Consider the following 27,331-nt stretch of genomic DNA (forward strand, 5'->3'; position numbering starts at 1 on the left):
TTTCCTCAAAATGTCTGCTTGATCAAAACATGGAAAATGCAATATAGAGACTAGACAGAGACATCAAAGAGGAAATACAATCAAAAGCAGCTAAAATCGCTTAAAATTTGTCACTTCTTTAAAAAAAAAAAAGTGTGACGTGTCTCCTCCATAGAATGTAGCCCGAGATCTGCAAACTCCATCGTTTCTTTCTGTATTTTCTTCAAGGTGGAACACTGAGGCATATGTCCTTTCTAAAGGCTTACCTTTCGAGCAAGCAGAATTCGATTACTATGCTACCAGAGGATTCAACCAGCTAAACATTCAATGTGCTAAGCCCTTGGCATACTGAGATCCAATACCCACAATTTTATATATTCTCCATTAATATAATACTGTTCGGTTCTTATTAAAACTTCTTCTGAGAGTTGCATCTCCCTGGGACCAGTTGACCTAGGCTCCTCCCCCTGGGACCTCAACATAAACTCAAATCCCTTCGCCTCCCCGCCGGTCTTTCCCGCCTCTTCTCAGCCCAGCGCTTACGAGGCTGTTTCTCGGTGCTCTCCAGGGAAGCCGCCTCAGTCCCAGGTTGGCTCTCCCCACCGGCCACCGATCGACACTTTCCTTCCCTCCAGGTGACGAGCAGCAAGTACCGATCCATTTTCTTCGCGCTCAGCCTCAGGTTTAGGTCTCAAAAGAGCCGCGCGCAACGCCCACTTCCGGTTTCCTGCCGCCTAGGTTGGCCGGGAATAATGTCCTAGGTCGGTTTTTTCCGCCCATTATTTTTGGAAATTATTCTCTCAGTAGCCACACTCTTTGCTCCATGTCATAACGAAACGGCTCCTGGAGGTCCGGGACCGGAGCGTGGCGGAGAAGCAGAAGAGTGCTCACCGGAAGTAGGAACCGTCGTGCTCAGTTGTCGGTGTTTCCGGCCGGATGGGTGATGCTGGTGCCCCGGGGCTGGGGGAGTGGAAACCGGAGGACGCTGCAAGTGGGGAAGCATGTCCAGCTTCTCTAGGGCGCCCCAGGTGAGCTCGCGCACGTCTGGCGTGGTGGTGTGCTCTTGACGCTGGCGAAAATGAAGAGCGGTGGTTCACGGGGATTTAGTACAGAAGCTGAGCCTTCAGGGAAGCTGACACCCGTGGCCAAGAAGCGCCTTAGGGAGTCACATACCAGAGGGTTGTGACTCAGGCCACCGCTTTGATATCTTTCTCTGGGTACTCCTTTCTCTCTTCAGCCTCCCCATCTCGGGTCTTCTGTTCCCTACAGAAAGTCCTAGGAGAGAATTCCAGTGAGACAATAAGTTGAATGACATGGAGCAGTGAAAACCATTGAAAGATGTTTGTTTGGTACAATGGAGACTGGCGGGGAAGGGGAGAGGGTGGAGCTGTAGCTGATTCAGTTCAGTACCTGTCTAGCATGCAGGAAGGAAGCCCTGGGTTTCATCCCCAGCAGGACATAAACCTGGCATGGTGCACGCATGTTATTCTAGCACTTGGGAGGTGGAGGAAGAAAGATCAGAAGTTCAAGGCCATTCTTCTCAGCTACGTAGCGAGCTTCAAGTCTGCCTGCGCTACATGAGACTGTTTCAAAAGAAGCAAAGAATGGGGACCTGCTGGAGGGTTTTGACCTAGAAGTTTTAGGCATTAAAAGGACCTAGCACCCAGGCTGCCAGGTGGACGATAGACTGTTCACAGATGGGGATCTGTGAAGGACAAAAGAGGAAAATCAGTATGAACTGCTATTCTAGTATACCACGAAAGATACTCATGCACAAGTCAGGCTAAAACACTGGAGTGCTGAAAAGCCCACAGTATGTGTTAAAGGATTGAATGTGGATGAAAAAAGAATTCAAGTTTTGACATCATTAATAAACAGTTATCATTTTTCACTTATTAACCCTACAACCCAATTTTTAAGAATCTAGAGGCAAATGACAGCCTGTTCTCAGGCTGGTAACTGTGGTTGCTTCAAGGACACCAGACCAAAACAAAATCTTGAAGCAATCCCGGGCATTTTGCCATGTCCCAAGCAGTGTATTATTAACTCTTAATGGTCAGAGTGCCTAAGAAAAATCCTCAAACCAAAGCTGCTGCAGTTAGTATTTAAATCCTGGCATAATACAATGTTTACATTTTATACCTTTATAGAGCTTGTTTATGTGTCTGATCCTGACATTTTGTTGTTCCTTGGTCATTTGACACCACAGTGGCTCTGCATGTGCTAATTTTGATAAGAAAGGGAGGTCCTGACATCTCATTCTTTTATCATCTTTCCCCTCCATTCTCTGCCCATTAGTATAAGTACTTATGTAGGGCAGGGTAACTTCAGTTAATCTAACTTTGTTACTGTATGTGTCACATAATTGCCTGAGTATACAGTGGGAAGAGGTTTGTAATCTGAACTGTGACTAATTCCTCTAGCCCACTGAATCTTATTGACCTTTTTGAGTTTACTTTGTTTTGAATATCTTGTTCCTGGGTAAGTACAAGGACAAATGTTTCAGGAATGTCTTATAGCCTCATAAAGAGACCTGGTTTCTTTTTTTTCTTTTTTCTTTTTTTTTTTTTTTTTGGTTTTTCGAGACGGAGTTTCTCTGTGTACCTTTGTGCCTTTCCTGGCTCTTGCTCTGTAGACCAGGCTAGCCTCGAACTCACAGAAATCTGCCTGCCTCTTGCCTCCCAAGTGCTGGGATTAAAGGCATGCACCACCACCGCCCCGACCTCTGGTTACTTTATGTGTGTCATAACCTCCAAGGCATAAGGAAGACTTTCAGGTAGATAAGGATATCTCTCTAGAAGCAGAGGAGTTGGGGGATAGTATGTCCTGGGGAAGCTTAAAAGCAGCATTCCTGGGAGAAGGTATAAATGATTCATAAGAAATTTTCCATCAATCCAGTATCCCTAAATTGGGCAAATATTAAAAGTCTGCCCAATATGCAACAGGTGGAGATGAAAACCAAAGTTGCCACAGTGGCCATCATGTGCCTCAGCTCTGCTGGATCCTTATCAAGCAGCTGTGCTGGCCTTATGACTTCTGCCGTTTCCATCAGATATGGCTGTAGCAACACATGATGGCATGTAATGATGTATTTAATTATTTCCATTCTAACTAGAATTTTCTTCATCTTTTTCTTTTCAAGCAATGGGCCACTTTTGCTCGAGTGTGGTACCTCTTAGATGGCAAAATGCAGCCCCCTGGCAAACTTGCAGCTATTGCCTCGAAAAAACTTCAAGGGTTACATAAACCAGTGTACCACCAGCTGAGTGAGTATTGTCTTACACCCGGCATTAGCAGCCATAGTTTGCACTCTAGAGAGGAACCATGTGAACTTTGACTGTGCTGTGTCTGAGGGCTCCTTTCTTTGTGTATGAGAATTGTGCATTCCGTCCTTCTGGAAGTCCTCATCGGATGCTAACTGAATTTGACTTACTGATAAAACAAACAAACAAACAAACAAAAAAAGAAACAGAAGGACCAGTTCTTCCAGGACAGCCCTATGTTATGTGGTTACCAAGCAGAAAATCTCCAGTAGCCCTTACTTCCATTCTAATAGTATCCTGATTTGCCCTGTCAGTTGGGTTTCCCTTGCACATGTCTCTTCTTATGTGACATGTCTTTGAGTAGAGAGTTTTTAACACCAGTCCTGCCTATTTTCTAATATTCCTTCCCTAGAAAGACAGAGCTAGCTGAATATGGTAGGTTGCCTTTCACTCTTGAATTAAAGAATTGCTTTCTGTATGCTATTTCTAAAATGATAAGACTGTTTTCATTCTATAAGAGTTAGGCTTGTAGGCATTTTAGATTGACTTTGTTTACTGAGGCATTTTCCTGTCACAACCTAATTTTCCTCTCACTAAAAAGTGGGCATATCCTACAGCACAGCCTGGAGACCTCTTCTCATTCATTGAGTGACTAATTTCCATCTCAGAGCTCTAAGAACTATGTGTGCAAATCCTTTCTAATACCTGTCACTGCTTTTGACCTGTATGCTACACTTGTGTCCAGTTTCTGCTCAGCATGTCCTCTTGGGTACCTAGTAGTCATCTGCAGTAAATCAGCCCAATTAGAGACATTTTACTCCTGAATTTTCCCTACCCAAACCAGCCTGTCCTCAGTTTTTCCCATCTTAATTAATAGTATCTGTGTCTTCTTGCATGTTCTGGTTTGAAGCCTTCTCTACTTCTAAGTTCTGTGACTCTTTTTTGAGTCCCCACAACCTGCATAAGTGTACCTAATTTAAAAATTAGCAAACAGCATCCCTGCAGTCTGTCAGCTTTTCTTACTCTGCCTCTATTCTGTTTGAACTGTTGTTCTCTACACTTTCTTGCTCATACATAGTTCCTGCACAGACTAGGCTGAGTTATCTTTTCCAGAACTACAGAATAAAAGGCAGAGTTGTGCCTGTCCTCTACAGGACTTATTAATGTGGCTCCTGAACCTCTTACATTATTCCCATCTGTCCTCTCAGCAATCCTCTAAGGCCTGCTGCTGTCTCCTTAATTTGTGCAGCAAGCACGTGTTTGCTTGGGTCCCTTCACACTCTCTTCTCCCCTGCTTGTTCTTTCCCAATTCTGCATGGTTCACTTTTTGTATCTTCTGTTTTTCTGGCCAGTCATTTCTGTCCTAAACAAGGCCTTCCTTGGGCCCTCTGTCCAGTTGCCCACTCACCCTTTGAACCCTACTTTGCCATTTTTTAAAATAACATTTATGTATCACTTGACATGAACATACTTGCTGTCTACCTTTCTTCACCAGACTTAGTTTAAAAAACAAAGAACTCTTAAGTACCCATAATATTGGAATGTAGAAATTATTTGTTGTATGAATGTTTTGCATTTATAAATACTAGTTAAGAAAATGGAAAGAAAGAAAGAAAGAAAAAAACCTTTCATCTAGGGCCTTGGCATTTGAGCAGCTAGATTTTGAGATCCATGAAGCTGGAGCAAGAAAGAAGTTATTTCAAATGATAGGATTTAGCTAAGAGCAAGGCTTTATAATTTTTCTTCTGTGTTAAGCCTATTGATCTTCCTTGTGGAATAAACTTTCAGTAGAGTATTGGAATAATCTGAACTCTGAAATCTGTGTGTAGAATATGAATCTAAGGATTTTGCCATGCTCATGCGCCTCATGTAGTATGTGGCTCCTACCAGATACTCATCAGAAGTAGCTTGTGCGTGACATTTCAAACAGATGCTTTATAAATACAGTCACCTCTTTTCTTCCCTGAGTTTGGTCTGTAGTCACCATGACAACTGGATTACTCACTACTACACAGAATTTAAGGAGAAACGCATGTCACAATATTTCTATTATCCACTCAATATCTAACCTTGTTTGTGTGGATTTCTGTAAAAATCTGTAATATATATATATATATATATATATATATATATATATATATATATATATATATTCTTTAACACTGAGCTCTTGATCCACAATATTATAACTCACTTGTGAACTAAGTTTATCTAATACACATTATCTCTCAGAGCATATTGCACAGCCCTCCTATGCTCGGGAATATTACACAGTATTCCAGTACCAGAGTTGAGGGGTACTTTAAGAGTGAAGGCACTTAACAAAAAATATAAGTGCAAAAACTACAACACTAAATAGACCTTCAGAACGGCACTATTTGCATTGTAGAGAAGAAATAGGACATTGTTTTCTGTAGCCAAAGCTGGCAATGTGTGTATCAGGCAACTCAAGTTCTAACAGCTAAGGAAATTTACAAATAAGAAGTCATGAACAATGAGATCAACTGAATTTTGAAAGAAATAGTGAGCAGTATTTGTACTTTCACTAAAAATAAATAGCTGTTTTTCTTTAAAAAAAAATATTTGGCAAACCAAAACCATGCATCTTCACAGAATTGCAAATTTGTATAATTTCTCCTGACTTGAGATGTTTTACCTGCCCCAGAGGTAGATGAAAAACTGAAGGAAGAATATCCTGACATCCTCATTGTCCTTCAGCTACGTCATAGTATAGCTGGGCCCGACCCTTGGGCTCCTGCTTCCTCACATTGTCTTCTGTGTGGTTTTTAGCACTTACAGCATTTCCTGTCCATGTATTTGTTCCTTAGGGATAGAATCAATAAACAGTAAACAGTTCCACTGAGACTGCCTTTGTAGAAACCGCAGTGATAAGAAATAGGAGGTATACCAAAACAAGTCATAGTCACTAATTGCTGTCTCCAAGGACCGCAGGGACCAGCATCCTCAGTAGTACTTTGTTTAAGAGGGAGTCATTGTTTCTTATGTGTTCTTTAGATGCTACAAGTACACACTCTGCTGGAACAGCAGAAGAACTGTCCTGACTGCCTGGAGGCCATCCTTTCTTAAGAACAGAATAGCTTCTCTATGAAGTTGGATACCTTTAACATTCTAAAGGTTAAATTTCCCATTTGCCTCACTGGGTTTAATATGTTAACTACATCAGCAAAGCTTCTCATGGCCACAAGATGTCACTATAGTCAAATTCTAAATCTTCAGTGGTTGGTAAACGCATTGTCTTTAAGAGTTTATTTCTGACATTTAGTAGTTTAACAAGCAGTTAACGGATGTTAGGTATTCATAATCACTGTATACATTTTTTTTTGAAAATGAACAGCAAATGGTCAGACCTGTAGGGATGGCTATAAAGTTGATCATTAAGGTATCAGAATGTAACATAATATTTGAACTGCTTGATTTGCTGGTGGGCCTTGCAAGATGTTAGGAGAAACAGGCAAACAGGCTTGCCCCTAAGAAATTACTTTGTTTTATTTTTCCTCTCTCTCTCTCTCTCTCTCTCTCTCTCTCTCTCTCTCTCTCTCTCTCTCTCTGTTTTACTGGAGATTGCACCTTGGTCTTAGACTTGCTACATTAGTACTGTAACTCTGAGATTTGATTTTTGTGGGAGATGTAGGTCAAGGAGCAGATGACACGACTCATCAGCGTGTTATCACCGTCTTCATAGTCAGCCAGTGTTTGTGGTCACACAGTGACCTGTGGCTACACACAGGCTCGGATGCCAGAAATCATGTTCATGTGAATCTTTCCATATTTGACCTTAGAAGATTGAAAGTAAGCACAAAGGCCAGTGTCAACTTTTATTGTTTATTACTTACTTTGAAGAGCAATTTTTGAATATTTTTACACCAAACCTTACAGTATATAAGAACAGTGCTGCACTGGTTGACGGAGACATCCGAAGACTCTTAGGTTCAGCTTAAAAAAAGCAACATGCCAAAGTAGGGCTTGTGGGGAGGAAGAAAAACAGCGTCAGGCTAGAAGGAGATGTTTGCAAACCAGTTAACAAAGGACTTTTACCTAGACTGCATAAAGAACTGAAACAACACTAGGAAGTCACAGTCTAATTAGAAAATGAACAGGGTGCATGACCAGAGGGCAGGTACATGCTAGTCTAATTAATACAAGCCAGTAGGGGAGATGCAAATTAAAACCACAGTGAGCTTTGAAAAGAAAAAAAAAAAATAGTGATAATGAGTGAAAAAAAATGGAGAAATTGTATTACTCATCTCTCGGTGGAAACATAAAATGACAGAGTCTAAAAAAAATTATGCAGGAATGCTGATTTATTTACCACCAGTACATGGACCAAAACTGTGCATTTTTAGTTAAAAGTTTAAAATTGTGCCGTGAGCAGCTTAGTGACGGCAAACGCTTGCTGCCCACATCTGGCAACCTCAGTTCAATCCCAGTGACCCACAGAAAGGTGGAAGGAGGAACCAACCACCTCCGGAGAGTTGTCCTCTGACCCCCGTGTGAGCTTCATGGCACACAGGGCCCTGCTTTCACACACACACACAAACAACTTTTTAAAATTTTAAATGAAAAGGTATGGATTTCATTAACAAATTTAGACAAAACCAATCATACTATAATCAGGACTTCAGTCTTTTCCACCATTGGTTACTTTTGTATTCATGTGTAGTTCACTTAAACACAAATATTTAGTGCGGGTCAGTTTTATTTTGTAGTAGCAAGGTGTTTAAAGAGATTTGACATAACTTACTATGGAAAAATAATCTGTACCCTAGATGTAAAAGACATTGTTTTCATCTTATTTGTGCTGTGTTAACTAAAGCCCCTCAAAAGAGCCTTTTTGATGTTTTTTGTACAATTTTTAAGTGACATTAGATATTTTGTACATATAAAGCCTTTTTAAGGATGTGGTTTTTTTCTTCAGTAGGTATCACAGCTGAGTCTGACTTGGTAGCTATGTGTGAGCATCAGCAAATCGCCTAAGCTTGAAAGGTCTCAGCTGCTGTAGTTGTGAGCTCTGTGACGCCGGGGTCATTCAGCATGCCGAGGCTTCTGGAACATTTTCACACCCTCCTCAGTTGACCTCCTGGTTCCCTGTCCAAATGTCCCTGGCCAGCGTTTGTCACTCATAGGCGCTTGGGTCATTTCATCAGGCCAATACTGTCAGACGTCCCCTTCCAGCCCAGCAGCAGCAGGCTGTCAGTTCCTCCCTATAGCCTCTCCCCACTTTATACTGAGAGTACAAACCACTGCTCTCTCTGTCCCCTTCCTTCACCCTCCATGCTAAAGTATGAACCTGTCCGTTCTGGGTTCAAATACCTTCTTTGCATAGAACCTTCTCATGTGACTTGGAGTTTCTAGTAGTATACTAATTTATACTTACTATTTTTAGTGACATTTTAAAATACGGTTCTAGAATCTTTTGAAGTTTTTGTTGTTGTTTTTTTCTAAGTAGAACAACAGTGATTTAATGTTTCAGATTAGCCAATGACTTTATGAACAGTGGTTCATGTGGAAACTTACATGTTGACATTTCAGTTTGTTTTTAGATGGACACAAACGTAAAGGTCTTTTTCATGAGGAAATTAACACAATACACGTATTGTGGTTTTCAGGTCATCTGTCCTGTCCAGTCTGTTTGCAGTCTTTGCTGAGAGTGCCATTTAGATCTAACTAGTTAAATGTGGTTGGAAAACGCCTTGTGGCAGTAGTTAATGCATAAAGTCATAGTGTCCTATTGTTGTCTAAAATTGAAAAGAATACTAATCAATTGTAATGTCTCACATTTGTTTCTAATTTGCCTATTGGTAAAATAGACTTTGTACTTTTATGTACATACTGTTTTCATTTTCTTTGCTATGTGTAAAGGAAAACTTGTATCATCTACTTAGATGTAATAGAAGTGTTTAAATGTAAGTTTTAGCAGGGGAGTTTTCAAGGGGAGGAGTAAGCAGAATAATAATAGCTTGCCTCTAAAGAATGTGTTGTCGCTATTGCCATCTTTCACATTTGTATTTTACCTTTCTCCCAGTGTTGAGATCTTCGTGGTATATCAAATGAAACAGATGTGTTCAAGCATTGTGATTTTGCGCTGTGATTTTTATTTTTGAATGTGTTGTTGGCACTTTGGTAACTAAATAGTCAAGCCATTGTTTTTAAGGCTTTGATGTTTGATGTTTTCATACGAAGTCTTTCTGCCTTGTTTCTTTTGAAATCCAGGTGACTGTGGAGATCATGTTGTCATAATAAACACAAGACATATTGCCTTTTCTGGAAACAAATGGGAGCAAAAAGTGTACTCCTCACATACCGGGTAAGAAAATATCATTGCTAGGGAAAACAGTTCAGATGTGTGGCTTTAATAATACGGTTACCCTTATTTTAAAGGAAAAAGGTAGTTGTTTTTTATATAATTAGCATGTTAGAAAATACTGATTTTATTGATATTGCATGTCAAGCTTGTTGACCAAAAACAGACCACCACGCAGTACACGGTCAGTCTTTCTCCTTCCTGTAATTCCTCTCACTGTTTGCAGTACCGTCTGAACACGGAAATCTCACACGAACAGTAAGGGATGACCACTCTTCTCTGGCTCCCATCTTGTCTGTCACCATCTCTCTTGGGGAAATGTACTTACTGGTGTACTGAGGATTCCCAAGGACGGTGGGACTCTGTCCTCCACCTTTCCAGCTAGGTCGTCTTTTCCTGTAAAATAGATTTTCTTCAAGGCCATGTCGCTATTGTGGTTCAGAACATTTACTGTCAGCCAAAAACCATGTCCTTGTTAAATTATGTCTCTTCCTTTATGTGTGTTTTAGTTGTGTTAATCCAATAGCAAGAGATTAGCTTTGCTCTATTTTAGATTCCTCTTCATCATATTATTTTGACATCCTGGTTTTGCCATCTATGTTGAATTAACCCATAGTTTCCGGTGAAGGGCAAGATTTACTTAAATCTACCTCTGTGCTGTCACCCAAGTTATGGTTATAAATGTTGACCTTCCACTCTTTTTCAGTTTATGTGTGTGAATGCTTTGCCTGAATGCGTGTGTGTATACAGAGCACTCGGGTACAGTGCACAAGGAGGCCAGAAGAGGGCGTCGGGGCCTCTGGAACGGCAGTTAGACACAGCTGTGAGCTGCCATGTGAGTGGAATGGCAAACCGGTCCTGGAGCACGAATCCTAATTGGTCTTATAATAAAAACCCGGAGTCAGTTATCAGGGTGAAAGCTGAAAGATCCGAGAAGCAGAGCAGCCAGCCACTAGTTCTTACTCTAGGAATCCTCGGCAGAAAAGAGAGCTGAGCTCCTGTCTCCTAGCCATACCTCTTCCTGTCTCCACCTTTCTAGTGCTAGGATTAAAGGCATGAGATCCCAAGGGCTGGAATCCAAGGTGTGTGCCACCACTGCCTGGTTCTGTTTCTCTTTTAGGCTGGATCAATCTTGTATAGCCCAGGGTGGCCTTGAACTCACAGAGATCCCGCTGCCTCTGCCTCCCAAGTGCTGGGATTAAAGGTGTGCGCCACCACTGCCTGGCCTCTATGGCTAACTAGTGGCTTAGCTCTGCACTCTGTTCTTCAGGCAAGCTTTATTTGTTAGATTACAAACAAAATATCACCACAAGGTCCACTGTAAGAGCAGCTAGTGCTCCTAACCACTCAGCCCTGATCGTCTACTCTTGATCACAATCATTCTTTCATTTCTGACTGCACCTTCACCTTTGAAGTCACAGTCTGTTCTTTTCCTCTCTTGCCCAAGCACATCTTAAGTGCTTCAAGTAACTTTATTTTCTAGAGCCAGATTCTGTCCATTCCTCCCCTTAAAATATGTTGTGGAAGCCGGGTGGTGGTGGCACACGCCCTTAATCCCAGCACTCGGGAGGCAGAGGCAGGTGGATCTCTGTGAGACCAAGGCCAGCCTGGTCTACAGAGTGAGTTCCAGGACAGGTGCAAAACTACACAGAGAAATCCTGTCTCGAAAAAAAAGTGTGTGTGTGTGTGTGTGTGTGTGTGTGTGTGTGTGTGTGTGTGTGTGTGTGTGTTCTGGAAATCTTTTTTTTTTTTTTTTTAAAGATTTATTTATTTATTTGTGTATACAGCATATGTGACTGCAGGCCAGAAGAGGGCACCAGATCTCAATCCATGTGGTTGCTGGGAATTGAACTTAGGACCTCTGGAAGAGCAGTCAGTGCTCTTAACCTCTGAGCCATCTCTCCAGCCCCATGTTCTGGAAACCTTATACAATTTCACAGAAATAAACTCACATGCATCTCTAGTAACTTCTGCTACTGGCAAATCTTTGTCCTCTAAGTTCTGTAAAATGAGAACTGGGAAAGAAATGTGAAAAGTCATGAGAACATAATATTGCAAATGCCTGAAGGTGAGTGTCTCACCAAGAAGCTGGACTGTTACTGCAGCTGACAGGCAGAAGCAGCTACCAGCAGCACAGCCCCAGGAGCACAGAGCACTGGTGAGCAGCCAGATTGATGAGGGTGTCAGACCGTGGTGCCTTCTCACTGACGGGAAGACTCACACTCTAGTGTGAGGAGGGTGTCAAACAGTGGTGCCCTCTCACTGACGGGAGGATTCACGCTCCTTGGCGCGTGGTCAGCACACGGTACCACTGCTCCTTCATCCGTGCTTTTTTGGAGAATACACTGTTACTCCTCACCTCGATGCCTCTGCATGGGCCGTTTGTCCCTTTACAAAGAGTGTCGTGTCCCCCGTCTCAAGGACTCCGGTTCACCCACTAACACTAGCTTGTTGTTGTCAGCCCTCGGAATGCCTTCCCTGTGTTCTTGTTGCCCGGGGTGATCACTTTGTTTCTCTCTTCCTGTTTGCTCCTCATCATGCCTTGTCTACACCGCTTTCCTGTGCTCCTCAGTACTGCATCACAGTTTTGTGTTCAAAATGGTACTTTATGGTTGTAGATTTTTAATACATGTGACTTTTAGAAAATAGAGTTTTAAATTAAAATCCACTTCTGATCCATGACTCTGCATTTTAGTATGTATGTAAGTTTATATCTTTTTTTACCTAGTATGAAATTCTGAGAACCTTTCATAAAAATGATTTTATAGCGTTGGATAGCAGTGTACTGTGTGATTTACCAGGCATTATTCTTCTATGTTAAAAATGAAAGCATCTAGGCTTTTATAAAGTTGGATAGTATTTTTATCCATTAACGTTATAAAATATGTAAGTTCACTTAAAAAAAAACCTCTGGAAAGGAAGTGAATTTTGAGATGAAAGGAATGAATAGGTCTTTTCAATTCCAGAGTCATTCTGCTATTGTAAAGTCTACCTGGTTTTTGATGACGGCAGCCATAATCTAACATTGAAAACAAATGAATAGTAATAAGGCTCTGCAATTTTTATGGACATCTGATTATTTTCACTTGCTTAATAGTGAGGTTTCCGCTCTTTTGTATCACCTTCGGGTATTTAGGGGGCATATTATTTGTTTGGGGCTCTTTGAAACAGACTTTGATGAAGCCCAGGCCTGTCTTGAGCTTGTTATGTGGCTGAATCTGGCCTTGAACTCCTGACCCTCCTGTCTCTGTCTCCAAGTGCAGGGCGTGTAGGAGTATGCTGCACCCCCAGCATTTTTTTTAACCACTGTTTATGTACTTTTAGTCTATTGGAATATTAGTCCATTGTTAATTTTTGTTTGTTTGCTTCTTAGGAACTTTATGGTGTTCCTTACTGTTAGTTAATTTTTGTATAATTGAATCTGGCTTTTCCATTGAAATCCTTCTGACTTCTTGTCTCAGAAAGTCCTTTCTCAACAAATCGTTTATGAACATTGACTTCTTTTTTTTTTTTTTTTAGTGTTGAATTGCCTTGTTTAAATTCATTGAAATGTTTTGACATGACTGACCAAAAATCATGTCATCACTCTCTTTAAGACAGGATCCTGTCTTATTACCTGTGCATCCCTCATATGCAGCAAAACAGGCACTTAGAAAGTGTGTGTTGGATTAATTTATATGAGAAACTCATGGCTGTCATATCAATCATGTTTCCCTTATTCCCTCAGGGGCATTTCAGTAAAGGAAGAAACGTAGTTGCTTTTCACTTATGAGATTCAATTGACTATAACATTACTCAAGTCATCTCCTGCTTGGGATTTATATTAGCTTTCCAGGGCCTTCAGGAGAAAGTCCAAAATCTGGAAATATAGCATAAGTGCTGTTATGGTTTGGAATTTGCCAGCCCAGTGTTGAAAATAGAAAGGTAAACTCTAGCATAGACATTACAAAGTAGTTTTCCATCAAGGGAGAGACTACAAGAATAGATGTCTAGACGGGTGTTTCTTCTTCTAAAACTGAAATTCCATGAAACAAATAAGTTGTAGCAGCTTGAAAATGACCTATCTTTCTCAGTAAACATTTAGTATGTTTGTTTTAAGTTGAAGTCCTAAGGTGTGGTTTACTCAATCATCTTAGAATTCTTTTCAGAATTTCTTGAAAGTAACTTAAATTTGGGTAATCCTCAACTTTTCTCTTAGAATCCATTAGCTGTCCACTTTTTCCCTTTTGGATTTTTTGTTTTGTAAAAAACTATTAAGTTTTTTTTTCTTTTATTTAGGTAGTAAGCCCTCATAACTGTATTGTTGTCGGTTTCTTACACTTTCCCAAGGTGATTTTCTCCTTTGACTCAGAATTTTATAAAATTAGATGGGGCAAATAACAGTTTTTATTAGACTACCTCCCGTACAAACATACAACCAATGTCTCGCCATTATTTGAGAGCCACTGACAGATCCTGTTTCTAGGTCTGGATCTGGGTAGTGCACTGATTCCAGTTTGACGATTTAAGTCCAATATTTGATCTGAGCACTGTGCAGTAGGTAACTTATTACCTGGAACTAACACATAATTCGTAGTGATCCTTTACTGTCTGTTAGAACAGGATCATTACCTGAATAATTGGTAACCAGCTGTAACCCCAGTTGAGCAGCATCCTCAGCTCTGTGAGGAGGTGGAGGCCAGCCTGAGCTGTGAGACCCTGTCTCAGTGTAAGAAGAGAGAGAGTGAACTTGACTTCAGGACCAAGTGCTCTGCCACCACGTTCCCAGGTTCTCATACCTACATTATGCAGTTAGTCTAACTTGGTAGGGAACATAAATTATTCTGACTCATTGCTATTTCTTCTTTTAAATAAATAAGTGGTACTCTAGATAGAATGAATAGGTAAGAGAATGAATGAGTAAATAACAAAATTCATATGAAAATAATTATGCTAAGAAAATTTCTGAGTTAACTACCTGTTAAGAGAATAATATTTTAACAGCATAGCTTACATATTTATTTTTAACGTGTGTGTGTGCACACGTGTGTACCTGTGAATACATGTGTGTAGCCAGAAGTTTTCTCCAGTCTCACTGAGCCATGCGGTCCTGCAGCTGCCTATAAAATAATTACTCAGAGGCTTAATATTAATTATAACTGCTCAACCATTAGCTCAAGCTTATTACTCACTAGCTCTTACACTTAAATTAACCTATAATTCTTATCTGTGTTTAGCCACATGACTTGGTACCTTTTCTCAGTTCTGCCTTGTCATCTTGCTTCCTCTGTGTCTGGCTGGTGACTCCTGACTCTGCCCTTTCTCTTCCCAGCATTCTCCTGGTCTGCTTGCCCCACCTATACTTCCTGCCTGGCTACTGGCCAATCAGTGTTTTATTAAACCAGTGTAAAGCATTATCCCACAGCATGTGTGTGCAAGTACATATACATGCTTGTGTGGAGAGGAGATCAGATGACAACTTGCGAATATATATAAATTTTTAATAAGCAATTTCCAGAAGCAAAATATAATTTGTTAGAATCATTTTGTTATTATAAAAGGATGATCAGCTTACAAACATGTTTCTTCTTTTAACAGCTACCCAGGTGGGTTTAGACAGGTAACAGCTGCACAACTTCACCTGAAGGACCCAGTGGCGGTAAGCGTACGGTTTATGTTGGTCATCTGGACGAGACTGATTCAGACTGTTCTTGCCATTCCCTTCCAATATAGGCACCATTCAGGGCAATACCTGCTTCATCGTATTACACAAAGTTTTGTTAATGCCATATTCCTTATCATTCAGTTCTGTTTCCTAATTACTATCATTAGTTACATCAACTCAAAGAATTCAGATACTTTTTTACTTTTGTTACATCTGTCCTTGTCTAGAATATGATAACTCGCTGCAAATACCTTTGGAGAAAAACAAAGGAATATAATGTGTCTGCTTAGTATATTTTAATCTTACCAGTTAATTTGCCTGATTTATTGTCTGATTGACAGTTTATTTGTTAGTTACTAAAATCTAAGTTATGGGTTTATTTATTTCTATATAGCTCTGTCAGTTGGGGAGCATATATGTTGAAGATTTAGTGTCAGATGAATTTAAGTTTCGGATTATAATCTTAAAGAATAAATAGATGGACATCAGTGTGTTTGACTTTCTTTATCTCCAATAATATTCTTCCCTTGAGCTCTAGTGTTCTCCTAATTTGAATATAGCTGTTCAGTCTCCTTTTGATTTGCATTTACCTGGGATATAATTTTCTATAGTTTAAACTTTCTAACTCCTCCTAACATCCACTATCCCTTCCAGTATTTCATGGAGGAGGAAACAGATTCCAGAAGGAAGGCAGGGGAACAATGGACTGTAAGCAAATAAGAAAAAAAGAAAACACTCCCCAACAAACAACATCAGAAGTCAAATGATATCAGGATAAATAACAAGAATATCAAATTGGGAGGGCTAAGAAAATATCAAAAAGTTGTGTTTGTTAGAAATTAAACCCGGAGTCTAGCTTGCTAGGCCACCACTCTACCACTGAACTGTATCCCTAACCCTACAAGATATGTTAATAAACAACTAATAAACACCATTATTAATTAAATAAATATATATCACTATTAAAAGATAAAATAAGCACTATTATTAATGGTGTTAATAATAAGTATTATTGTTTATTAATAATAAACACTATTATTGTTTATTATTTGAATGACATACTCAACAAAGTTCTAACCCATGTGTTTGTCCCACTGCTGTCTCCTTTTGCTGTTTTACAACTTATTTTTCCTTTTTGGCTGTCCATAAACCTGACCTTTGAACTATACTCAGAAGAACCAGCCCTTTTCCCCTTTGGTGACTACTAGTTTTTTTCTTAAGTGCATTTATAAGTGAACAAGGTATTACTCCAAAAATACCCCTTGTTTTCCTGAAAAAGTTAGAGGGACGATGGATAAATTGGCATGATGCTACCGTTTGTTTATACTACCTTGAGTTTTCATGATGAAATGCAGGAGAGGGATATTCTATTATAGTAAGACCTGGCAACCATTTAGAAGTTCCAGACATTATCATCTGTATCATCCATGCTCAGACATCTTCTTAGGAAGTAGTTAGTGTTCTGTTTCCTAGCTAGTGCGTTTCACACTATCACAGGTCACTGTCTTACGTCCCACTTGTTAGGCAGGCCTGTATAGAAAATCTGTAAGGTTGGCTAGATGATGCTCTCTAACTTAACTGTCACAACAAAGTATAGTTTAATTATAAGTATTTTAAAAGTTTCCAAAGTTAATTCTGTTTCATTTTGGCTATGTTAACTGTACACTAGGAGGCAATATAATTCAACTTTTTAATATTGACACTTGATAAAGTTTATAAAACATGTTTTTAACATTTTTTACTTTTCAAGTTACCATGCAACAAATGGGTTTAATTCTGGCAGTTTTATACACATTTTTCTACTTTGTTCTAATCACAGTTTTGATGAACAAAAATTGAAACATAATACAAAATGTTTGGTGAAGGCTTAGAAAATATTTTATTTAAACCTATTTGCATTATTAACTTATTGAAAGAGCTTAATTTGTTAACATTTTATTTATTAATTATTTTTCTGTGTATGAGTGTTTTACCTGCATGTATGTGTGTGCAGTGCCCCCAGACATGTGTCGTCCTAATTAGTTATGGAGAGAAGTGTATTTTGGGTGTGATTGCATTGTACCGTGTTTCTGTTCCTGGGAGCATATACTTAATTTGAATGCCAGTACAGCCATTTGATAGGTAGATGGAACGAGGTCAGTCTTTACCCACAGTCAGTTGTCTCTTCTGCTAAGTGAGGCTGACTATAACACTTGCTTCACAGCATCATAAATAACGTTGTTAAAATGTAACACACTGACTACTATACAACCAGTAAATTGTTGGTGAACGTTAACATACCCAACAGATGATACAGTGCACCCAGATGATAACGTGCGGAACTTCTAAATGGTTGCCAGGTCTTACTGTAACAGAACATTATGTTAGAATGGCCTCCAACCTGCGTCTTACTGTCAGTGAAACCGTACTCAGATTAGTTTATGAGTTTAAATCTCCCTGCTCTCCCTCCTGCAGGAGACAAGACTCAGGTCCCTCTGCTTCTTACGTAAACTTAGAAAATGACTAGTGTTGAAAATTAGCATATACAAGGTTTATGTCTAGTCCCTTCCATTTTCTCTTTTTCTCAGTAAACAATAAGCAGGTAGCACCTCCAGAAAACAGTAGTGTAGACAGTAATAAAGTTTCTTTCTGGTGTCCCTGTGTACTCTCTTCCATCTGTGTCTTTACTGTGTTCACATGGACTCTCAGCCGTTTCTTTTCACCACCATCTAATTGTGTTTTTCTTTCAGTCCATCTGAGTCTCATCTTCTACTAAGTCCTCAGTGTATCTGTTTTTCAGATTGTGAAATTAGCTACTTATGGCATGCTGCCCAAAAACCTGCACAGAAGAACCATGATGCAAAGGTTGCATCTTTTTCCAGACGAGGTAAATCAGCAGCACTGAGAACAGTGCTTTTCCTCAGTGCTCAGGGAAGCCTTTTTTCCCGCCTTCAAACAATTGCCATAGGTTTATTTTCAATAATTGTTTCTCGATTTCCAACATATTTATTGTATTTTAAAGTGAACACAGTGCATGCACGTATGAACATACGCACTCATGCACATTGGTAATTATTCCTACATTAAAGCATTAAGTGACGTATTATTAAAATAAAATACAAGTTAAAATACAACAGATCTACAAGTTCTGTTGGCATGTCAGTCACTGCTTTCTTTTTAATGGGGACTATTATGAGTGCCCTGTGAAATGGAGGTCCTCAATGATAGTTTCATCAACTGTGAAAAAGTAATTTTGTTTCATTTTATGTGATAAGTAGTATGCTTTCTATGGATCAGAGATTAACGACTCAGATTGCTAACTATTGCCCATGACTTAACAAGAATGTTTGAAATTATAATTTGTACAAGCTAGGTCACAATCTGCATATCCAAACTAAATTCTGAGAAGGAAAAGTCCAGTTTAGAAGGTAGTAGTACTGGATACAGCGACCCGGCACATCACTCAGTTGGGCAGAAGTGTGAACATGAACCAATACAACAGCTCCTGATAGCAGACAAGGAATTAATTACTACTTTTTCAAAATTAAGTTTCCAGGGTGGCACACAACTGTATGCAGCACTTGGGAGGCAGAGGTAGGGTAATCACACATTCAAAGCCAGCCTGGGCTTTTAGATTGTTTTATGGCCAACCTGGGTAAAACCTTGTCGCAAGGAGCAAAGAGGTGGAGAGAGAAAAGAAGGGAAGGACCAATTACAATGTACATCACTGGTCCATTGTACTTTTCAGGGATTTATACAAAGTATTTTAAAAATTATAGTGTTTTTCTGATTCCTTTTGCTAGTTTCTAATACTGTTTATTGTTTACTAATAGGAAATATATTTTAAGAATTTTAAGTCTCAAATATGTTTGATGTAGGATATTCCAGAAGATATTCTCAAGAACTTAGTGGAAGAGCTTCCTCAGCCACGGAAAGTGCCGAAACGGCTGGATGAGTACACCCAAGAGGAAGTAGAGGCTTTCCCGAGAGTGTGGGCTCCGTAAGTGTGCCTTTCCTTGTGTCTCTCTGCTTTCCTCTTTTTCAAGCTGAACTTTGAAAAAGAATAAGATCCTTAAAGGTGGTGGGAATAAACATTTTCTCATCCCCTTTGAAACTCAGCAGCCAAGAACTACAAATAAGCTCCAATGGAGATGTTGGACCCAAAGGTCTTTAAGCCTTGTGACCATGCTAAGTAAGTGTAAGGGTGTGGTTGGATACTTCACTTGAGGTGACGTTATTTGGAGTGATTATCTCTTCTAATGGTAAATCCACTGTCATTAACCTAAAAGCAGTGAGTCTTGATTTTCACATTGTTTTGTAAAGATAAGAATGTCACCTAATTAAAAGTCCATTGACTCTGGAATTTTAGTTTTGATCCTAGAAGAAGAAAAAAAAATAAAACGTTTTCCTCTCTTCCATAAAATTTCCTGTACCTTATGCCCTAATAACAAGCTATCTTCTCTCTCGCTGTCTCCAGGCTTCCTGACTTGGGAATACAGATGAAGCATGTCACCTCACTTTCTCAGGCAGTGCCCCCATAGTCCTTACGTGGCTCAGGCTCCCCACTGTAGACAGTCCTCATGGGGTTTTCTTTTCACTGCTCTATTTATCCTCGTGCAGTTGAGATGTGTGTGTGCTCGTCTCTTAAGTGTCTCGTTTTGCTCACTTGATTTCACAAGAAGACTGTATTCTTGTCTTGCTTAGTGCTGAGCACAGTGCCCAGCATGCTGCATAAGCATTCAGCATATTCTTACCAAGAGAATTAATTAAGGTACATAATTTTCTTCATTAGCTTTTATAAGTAAAGTTCTAAAAAAAAAAATGTTTAGGAAAAAATGAAACAATCATTTTTCAGTTTTTACAGACATTTATCACTACCTAAAATAATTTAATTTATATCTTTTACTATTTGTCTCTATATTAATAACAGTAAAAATAGCAAGAAAGTGCGTGCTTTACATGTTATCACAGCTAATTATCCTCTGAGTAACTAGTAAGTTAGTATAGTTTGGTCCCTATTTTTATAAATTGGAAAACAGAGGCAAAGGAAAGTGTGGACTAGTCACTAAAACCTCGTCATTGTGAGGGGTGGACTAGGGATGGAGCGGAAGCTCCTCAGTCACCCTCCCAACTGTAGCCCTGGAGCGCCTCCCTCGCCTTGTGCATCTGTGGTGTGCCAGACTGTAAACATGTCGGCTACTACTGCTGCCTGCGAACATAAGGACTGAGCAGTCTGTGCATCTGAGAAACCCAGCTCATGGAGATAGTACTTAGCATGTGTTCTCAGGGCTCAGGGAGTGCTTCTGAAAATGAATGAATCCTTCCCTCAAAATTAATCCACACAGCTTCCATACTTCAGTTTGGATTTGCCTCTCTATGACCTAGGTCTGTACCCCTAAATAAGCCTATTTCCTCATCTGAACTTACACAGTACCGGCATGCTTGATAATGTAGCATTGTTATATAAAAGTATATACCTAGAAAGAATCCCAGATACTCAGTTTTGATAAATTACATTCTATAATAGTGCATAATATGTCCTGTCAAGTTGCCTTCTGTAACAATGTCCCAGAAATAGAGGTATTCCATGTCTGTTAGTCTCACAGAATTACCATCAGAAGTAAGTTTATATTCCTGACCAGAAGAATTGTGATAGCATTTTTTACTAGATCTACCACGGGTGCAATTAAACCAAATATGTCCCCAAACATTTTATGAACTTGAATTTATAAATTTATAAAACTAAGTCTATTTAGTATTGCTATATCAAACCATACTAGTCACACTGCTTATTGTAACTTGAGTGTCTCCACTAAATAAATAGACTCAGAAAGGGCTTTTCTCTGATGATTTTTAAGGAGATTCTCAGTGGAACTTGGAGCCGCTTGATTTGGTTTTGAATTACTGCAGTGGAGATGGATTTTCCTGCCCTTTCACTCCATAGTCCCCTGTAGCAGGAATATGCATTAGACGTCGGGCTTTTCTTTAGGGTTCATTAAAGTTGTGGTCTTTCCTCCTAAGTAGTTAATGCAACATGTGGTAACTTCTATTGCCAAAATAGTATATGGATATGCACTTACTGAAACTTTACCATGTATAGGTATATTAATCATTTAACATAAATATTCAAAATGTCGTTTTCTCTGCATATTAGAGCTGCCATTCGGTTCAGGTAGTTTTAGTGCATGAGACGCATGTGACCAGGAACAGCTTCATAGACAGCCAGCTCTGGCCAGCTGTGGGACTGAACCCTGTACTGTCATTACTGCGACAGGAATAGACTTGAATCTGATGTCATTTTAATAAGCTTAAGTTTTAGTAACCACGAGTGACCACCTTGCTGGCCTATACCATTGATGTTTAGCACTTTGTAAATTCTGTATAGTTTAGAAGTAAAATTAAAGTACCTCAAATACCATTCAATTCAATGCACTGAAAGTGAAATTTCTTATTTTTGAATGTTCACCTTTATGTGATAAAAATCTCCTTTTGGAGGAAGAACTTAACTTAAAATAAACTTTCATTCCACCAAAAATAGCTGAACCAAGACTATAGTCTTAATTTGGAATGTAATGGTTAGAAATGATTCAGGATCGGTCTGATGGTGAATCTGCAGAGACATGACTGAAGCAGGTGTCCTGGACTACACCAGGAGTTAATACACTAGGAAGTGGCCTCCTTTGGTTTTTTTGTATCCCTGGTAATAAAACTTACATGGGGATTTTTGTTGGCTTTTGGTATTCTAGAAATTGATAAACTTTCCTCTTGGAGGCTAAAGCTTTTGAACAACAGTAATAATTGTCAACCTAAACATTAAGCCAGTAGGTGATTAATAAGTTTGATTTCATCTTAATTAAAAACTAACGTTGTTGGGATTTTATTTAAATCAGTGATTCTCAGTCTGTGGGTCGCAGCCCCTTCAGGGGTCAAATGACCCTTTCACAGGGTCACCTAAGACCATCAAAAAGCACAGATATTTACATTGCTGTTAACAACAGTTGCAAAATTACAGTGATGAAGTAGCAACAGAAATAATTTCATGGCTGGGGGTCATCATAGCTCGAGGGACTATATTAAAGGGCCACAGCGTCAGGAAGGTTGAGAACCACTGATTTAAATTGTTTTAGTGCTTACAGAGGTTGTGTTTTTAGTTATTGATTAGTCATTTTTTAAAATAATGGTAGGAGATAAGAGATGAAATCTGTTGATAACAAAAGTCATAACTTTTTCAAAAGTAAAGCCATTTTTCCATGTTGGTAATACTGGCTGTTCATCTCACTTCTTTCAGTAGTGGGTAAATTTGTCATGTTAGTGTCTTTTAAACCTAAAGAATACAGAATCTTTTTGAGGAAAATGCTATAAAGTTTATATTTTATGCTCTAGATATTACAAAGTAGGTGTGTGCCTGATTGTACAAGTGTGGTTGCAGGGTATGCACTTAGAATTTCTCCTTATTTGTGAGAAGAAATTAAAAAACAGCAGGGCTATTCTTTCTTTATACTTCAGTGGCCTGAAATTGTAGCTTTCACATGGACAATTATTTAAATACTCTCAGTAATTATTTCCATAATTGTTGCAGTTTTGCCAGCATATTACACAACTCCAATGATTATATACTCTGTGGTACTCTTGTTGAAATGGAAATTTTTTATTGTGTAGGCTAAAAATAAAAATTGGATCATTTTAGACTTCTTTAGTTTTGAGTTTTACATAGTTCTGTAGGAGAGCTTTTATTTGGAAAGACTGCATTTATCTTGAACTGCCTTGCATTTTAATTCCTCACTTGTTAATAATGCTTTATATTAACAAAATTCACCTTTATAGAGAAACTGAGTGGAAAGTTTGAGTGCCTTTGTAACAAGTCTTTCTCTGACCCGCCAGCCAGCTCCCAAATAATGACATAGAGATTTATTATTAATTATGAAAGCTAGGGCCTTAGCTTAGGCTTGTCCCATTAGTTCTTATAACTTAAATTGACCCATTTATATTAATCTATGTTTTACCTTGTGGCTTTTTACCTTCCTTTCATCTTACACCTCCTCTTTCCTCTTTCTCTCTGGCTGGCAACTCCACCCTTTCTCCTTCCCATAGTTCTTTCTCTCTGCCCAGAAGTTCCACCTATACCTCCTTCTGCCTAGCCATTGGCCATTCAGTTCTTTATTTAAACCAATCACAGTGACACATCTTCACACGGGTACAAATATCCTACAACAGTCAGTGGTGCTTGAAAATTTACAGCGAAATCCCACGTTCTCCATGTAACACAAGCTACTGAGTATGCTTTTAGAAATGTGCCTGCCAAGAGGGGTGGAGGGGATGGAGACAGGAGTATGAGGACAACCGGGAGTGGTCTTGGAATTGTCTTCCCACTGAGCAGGATCAGGTTCAACGTGTTTAATGAGTAATCCACATGATGCTATAAAAGCAAAGTGGGGTTCCAGGTGCTGGGAACAGTGGCACCAGGAAACACCCCAAGGAGCACCCTATTCGGGCTGCAGCTACTGAAGGGATCAAGGCTTTAAGTTCAGTATGTGACCTCTGACATGAAAGCCATTCCTCCTGATAATGTGCGTATTGTCAGTTTAATTTAAGTAATATTAAGACAAGAATTTTCCCCGTGTCCTTATAAAACTTGAAGACAGTGAAGGAAGATTTTACATTCTCTAATCCTATAAGGTGCAGGGATCTGGGGTGACAGCTTCAGGGTTTTCTATAACTGCTAGCTAGCCTGGTCATGTGGCGTTTTCCAGGACTTAAGTTGATTTGCTGTTCCTCACAGTCGGGAGCTGTTAGCCGAGCTTAGGGAAGAGCGTGCTTTGCAACTGTCCCATCCTGTTTCAACCAGTCCATCACTGGTGTAAACCGTAGACCTGGGGTTTGCAGTGGTACCATTTGCTCACATGAGACCTTCTAAGCAGCTCTTCTGGATGTGAACAGATCAGCAGCACTTGCTAACATGAAAGGAAATCTATTTTAAGTAAGAAAAAAACTTGTGATTTTAGTGGGGGTTTGTTGTTGTTGTTTTCTTGCTTTTTGAAAACACATTAAACATGCATCCTGAGATCAGGACAATATGTGGGAGTCCATTTTCTCTTGCCCTGGTGTGGGTTCTAGGGATCAATCTTTTTTTTTTTTGTTTTTTCGAGACAGGGTTTCTATGTGTAGCTTTGAGCCTTTCCTGGAACTCACTCTGTAGCCCAGGCTGGCCTCGAACTCACAGAGATCCGCCTGCCTCTGCCTCCCAAGTGCTGGGATTAAAGGCATGTGCCACCAGGGATCAATCTTATGTTATCAGGCCTGCACACTAGCACCTCTACCCACTGAGCAACCCGCCAGCCTGAGAAACTGAACTTTCTCATTTACTAAGCACATAAATATTTAGGCACAGAGAGACTGGTTTACTTTCTAAAGTACTTTGAAGTTGTCTCTTCTGTTTTGTGATACTTTGTTTTGAATGTGTGTTAGAAGTGCTGTCCTTAGGGATGTCTCAGTAAACAATCACTTCCATTTTAAAGGGGAAAAAGTAATCTTCTTCAGCCAGGAGAAAATGGAATAATGGTTCATGAAGAAGTACACACGGGTTTTTTTTATCTTTCAGACCTGAAGATTATCGGCTATAGGAAAGTGGAAGTGATCAAAACAACAGCAAGAGACTGGATGCTTCCTGAGGAATCCCCTGACCCGGAACAGAGAGAAAACAGCACTTGAGCTCACCGTGGGAACACCCGAGGCAGGCCTCAGCAAGACACTGCAGTAGAACACACTACTTCACAGAATTCTCTGTGGAGCCTGGTTTAAATGCTGTAAATGTTAATAAACCGCTCACTTGGTTATCCATTCAGTATGCCACTTCCTGAAAACATAGCCCCTGTACCACATGCCGTTGAAGTAGCAGACTGCCCACCTATGTGTGTTTTCTCACCAACAGATTACTGTTCTTGTACCCATGAACGAGACCCTTTCTCCCTGCTCCTCTCTTTCCCTCTTGGATCTGTCTTACCTCCCATCCCGCAAAACTCATCCTCTGGCTCGTTATGTTCACTCTAACAAAGATATGTTACTGTCATCTGTTTCTGGGTCCTGCATAGCCAGTCCTGTTCCATATAGTCTTAGGAGATGCTAGAGGATGTGGGAGATGGAGGTCAACTCAGGATGAGACTCCTCTGAGGTGCCTTTCATGAAATATCCCCCGTGCTGCGTTTGGACTTTTTGGTGACTCACTCATGCCCCCGTGAAGTAACTCCAGTGAGCTCATTGGCTCAGCAAGCCATGCACAGGTGCAATCGTTATTTTGGTTTGTTGGTACCCTGTTAGGTCAATCAGTCTTGTAGAATCTTCACCATAGCTGTGGTTCTTATTCCGGGAACGTTCGTGTGCAGGTCCCCTGTGGGCCAAGCATCATTTTGTACATGTGGAAGCCAGTGTTGTTATGTCCCATGATGCCAGGTGGGCTGGTTACTAGGCTCCGGTAAAGATGAGGCTGCAGGGATGCAGCCTTTGGGACAGTTGTTGAAGCCAGTGAGGAAGACACCCTTGATGATATTCTCAGCCACATACTGCATGTGCCATAACATTTATGAGAACACATACCGGAAGTCTTACAGCTAAGTAGCAAGCAGTCATGGTATGATTAGTGAGAGGACATAATATCTCATTTGTAGTTTCGTTGAAACCAGGCTCAGCATTATTTCAATCATTTAGGAAAATATACCATGGCAAACACTAAAAGTCTGAGACAGTCTTTAAAAATTTAAATACTAAACGATTTATGAAATGTATGAGTGAGAGTTAGAAGAAATGTCAAAAGGCTTTGGTTTCAGTTACCTGGTGTACTCAATTGCTGGTGAAGTTGAAGGTGAGTATTGGCCAGTTCTGAAGTCTGCATGGGTGTGTCCTCAGAAGGAGCTGGCTCGAGTTTGAGGTAAGACATAGGAATCCGAGAGTTTGTCTTGTTAAGGTTTTAGTACAGGAGGTCATTAGAAGCACCTATAAGGGTCTTTCCATCCAGCTGAAGGAAGTCTGTGATGTGATATTTTTTCCATTGATAATAGCACCTGGTTTTATCTTTCATTTATTTAGTTCTTTATTGCCCAAGAACTCACTGTGGAAAGACTAGCTAATTCTGAATTTTGTTATCATTTGTATAATTCCTTAATCGTGTGATGCTTTTTTGTAACAGAGAGACCTCAGATAGCTCTTTGCTCAGCCATTATTTTATAAGGTGATAATTTATTTTATTTTTCCCAAATAGACCATAGATTAGAACTAATGGAAATATCTTTCTTAACTTTCTTTGGATGAGAATGCCAAGGGCTTTAGTCATTTATACAATTGATTTTTTTATAGTTCAATGTATTTATTAATCCTCAATCCAGAAGATCGAAAATCATATGCACAAGGAAAATTCTGCAACAAAAAGCCAGATTTTTTTTTTCTTGGTTTTTCAAGACAGGGTTTCTCTGTGTAGTTTTGGTGCCTGTCCTGGATCTTGTTCTGTAGACCAGGCTGGCCTTGAACTCACAGAGATTCACCTGGCTCTGCCTCCCGAGTGCTGGGATTAACGGTGTGCACCATCACTGTTGCCCAGCTCAAAAAGCCAGATTTTACAAATAGATTTAAGTATGTGTTCACTAAGATGAGTTTTACATCACTGTATAATTTAGCAAAAATGCTACAGGAAAGAACTGATCTAACCAAAGCTTCCCTGTTAGATCAGCGGCCTTCTGACAGTCGCAGCAAAACCATGAAAGTTGGAAGGGTGTAATGCCTCAAAATTAGCATTATCATCACTCAGGAATATACCAAGTGAAATACCAAATATCATAAACGTGATTAAAATATCTAATTACGAAAGGATTTAAGAAACACAATGCAGGAAATGTTAAGTTACTTAGCTGGGTGGTCAGTAGTCAGTGGAGCTGATGATCACTAGCATCTTTAGAGTCTAGGTGATGTGTTCTCAGGTGAAGTCGGCCCATTTGATGTGAGAAATGTGAATGGGAAGCTCCGCTCCACTTGTGTAGACAGGAGTGGTTGGAAGTACCTGGATAGAGTTAGAAGTGGTTGGAACTACCTGGATAGAGTACTTTCTTCCCCTCAGAACAGTCTTCTGTGTGATATCTTTTTCCCTTTAGTTGATGAAAC

General features: G+C 39.7%; 2 protein-coding genes across 2 annotated transcripts in view; one reads left to right on the forward strand and one right to left on the reverse strand.

The window, feature by feature from the left end:
- The window catches only part of Mtbp (MDM2 binding protein), a 73,615-nt gene extending 72,722 nt beyond the window's left edge, over positions 1-893 (reverse strand). The window contains exon 1 of the mRNA XM_006982383.4: positions 523-893. Within this exon, the coding sequence (XP_006982445.2) occupies positions 523-640 (118 nt within the window). The 5' untranslated portion in view covers positions 641-893. The remainder of the gene's footprint in view (positions 1-522) is intronic.
- Mrpl13 (mitochondrial ribosomal protein L13) lies at positions 852-25,024 on the forward strand. Its single transcript, XM_006982384.4, has 7 exons — positions 852-1,007; positions 3,122-3,245; positions 9,474-9,567; positions 15,142-15,202; positions 17,988-18,074; positions 19,066-19,187; positions 24,786-25,024. The coding sequence occupies exons 1-7, from the start codon at positions 981-983 to the stop codon at positions 24,805-24,807; spliced, it is 537 nt and encodes a 178-aa protein (XP_006982446.1). The 5' UTR covers positions 852-980; the 3' UTR covers positions 24,808-25,024.
- Positions 25,025-27,331: the final 2,307 nt, after the last annotated feature.

Source organism: Peromyscus maniculatus, chromosome 20 (assembly GCF_049852395.1).
Source record: "Peromyscus maniculatus bairdii isolate BWxNUB_F1_BW_parent chromosome 20, HU_Pman_BW_mat_3.1, whole genome shotgun sequence".
Classification (NCBI taxonomy): Eukaryota; Metazoa; Chordata; class Mammalia; order Rodentia; family Cricetidae; genus Peromyscus; species Peromyscus maniculatus.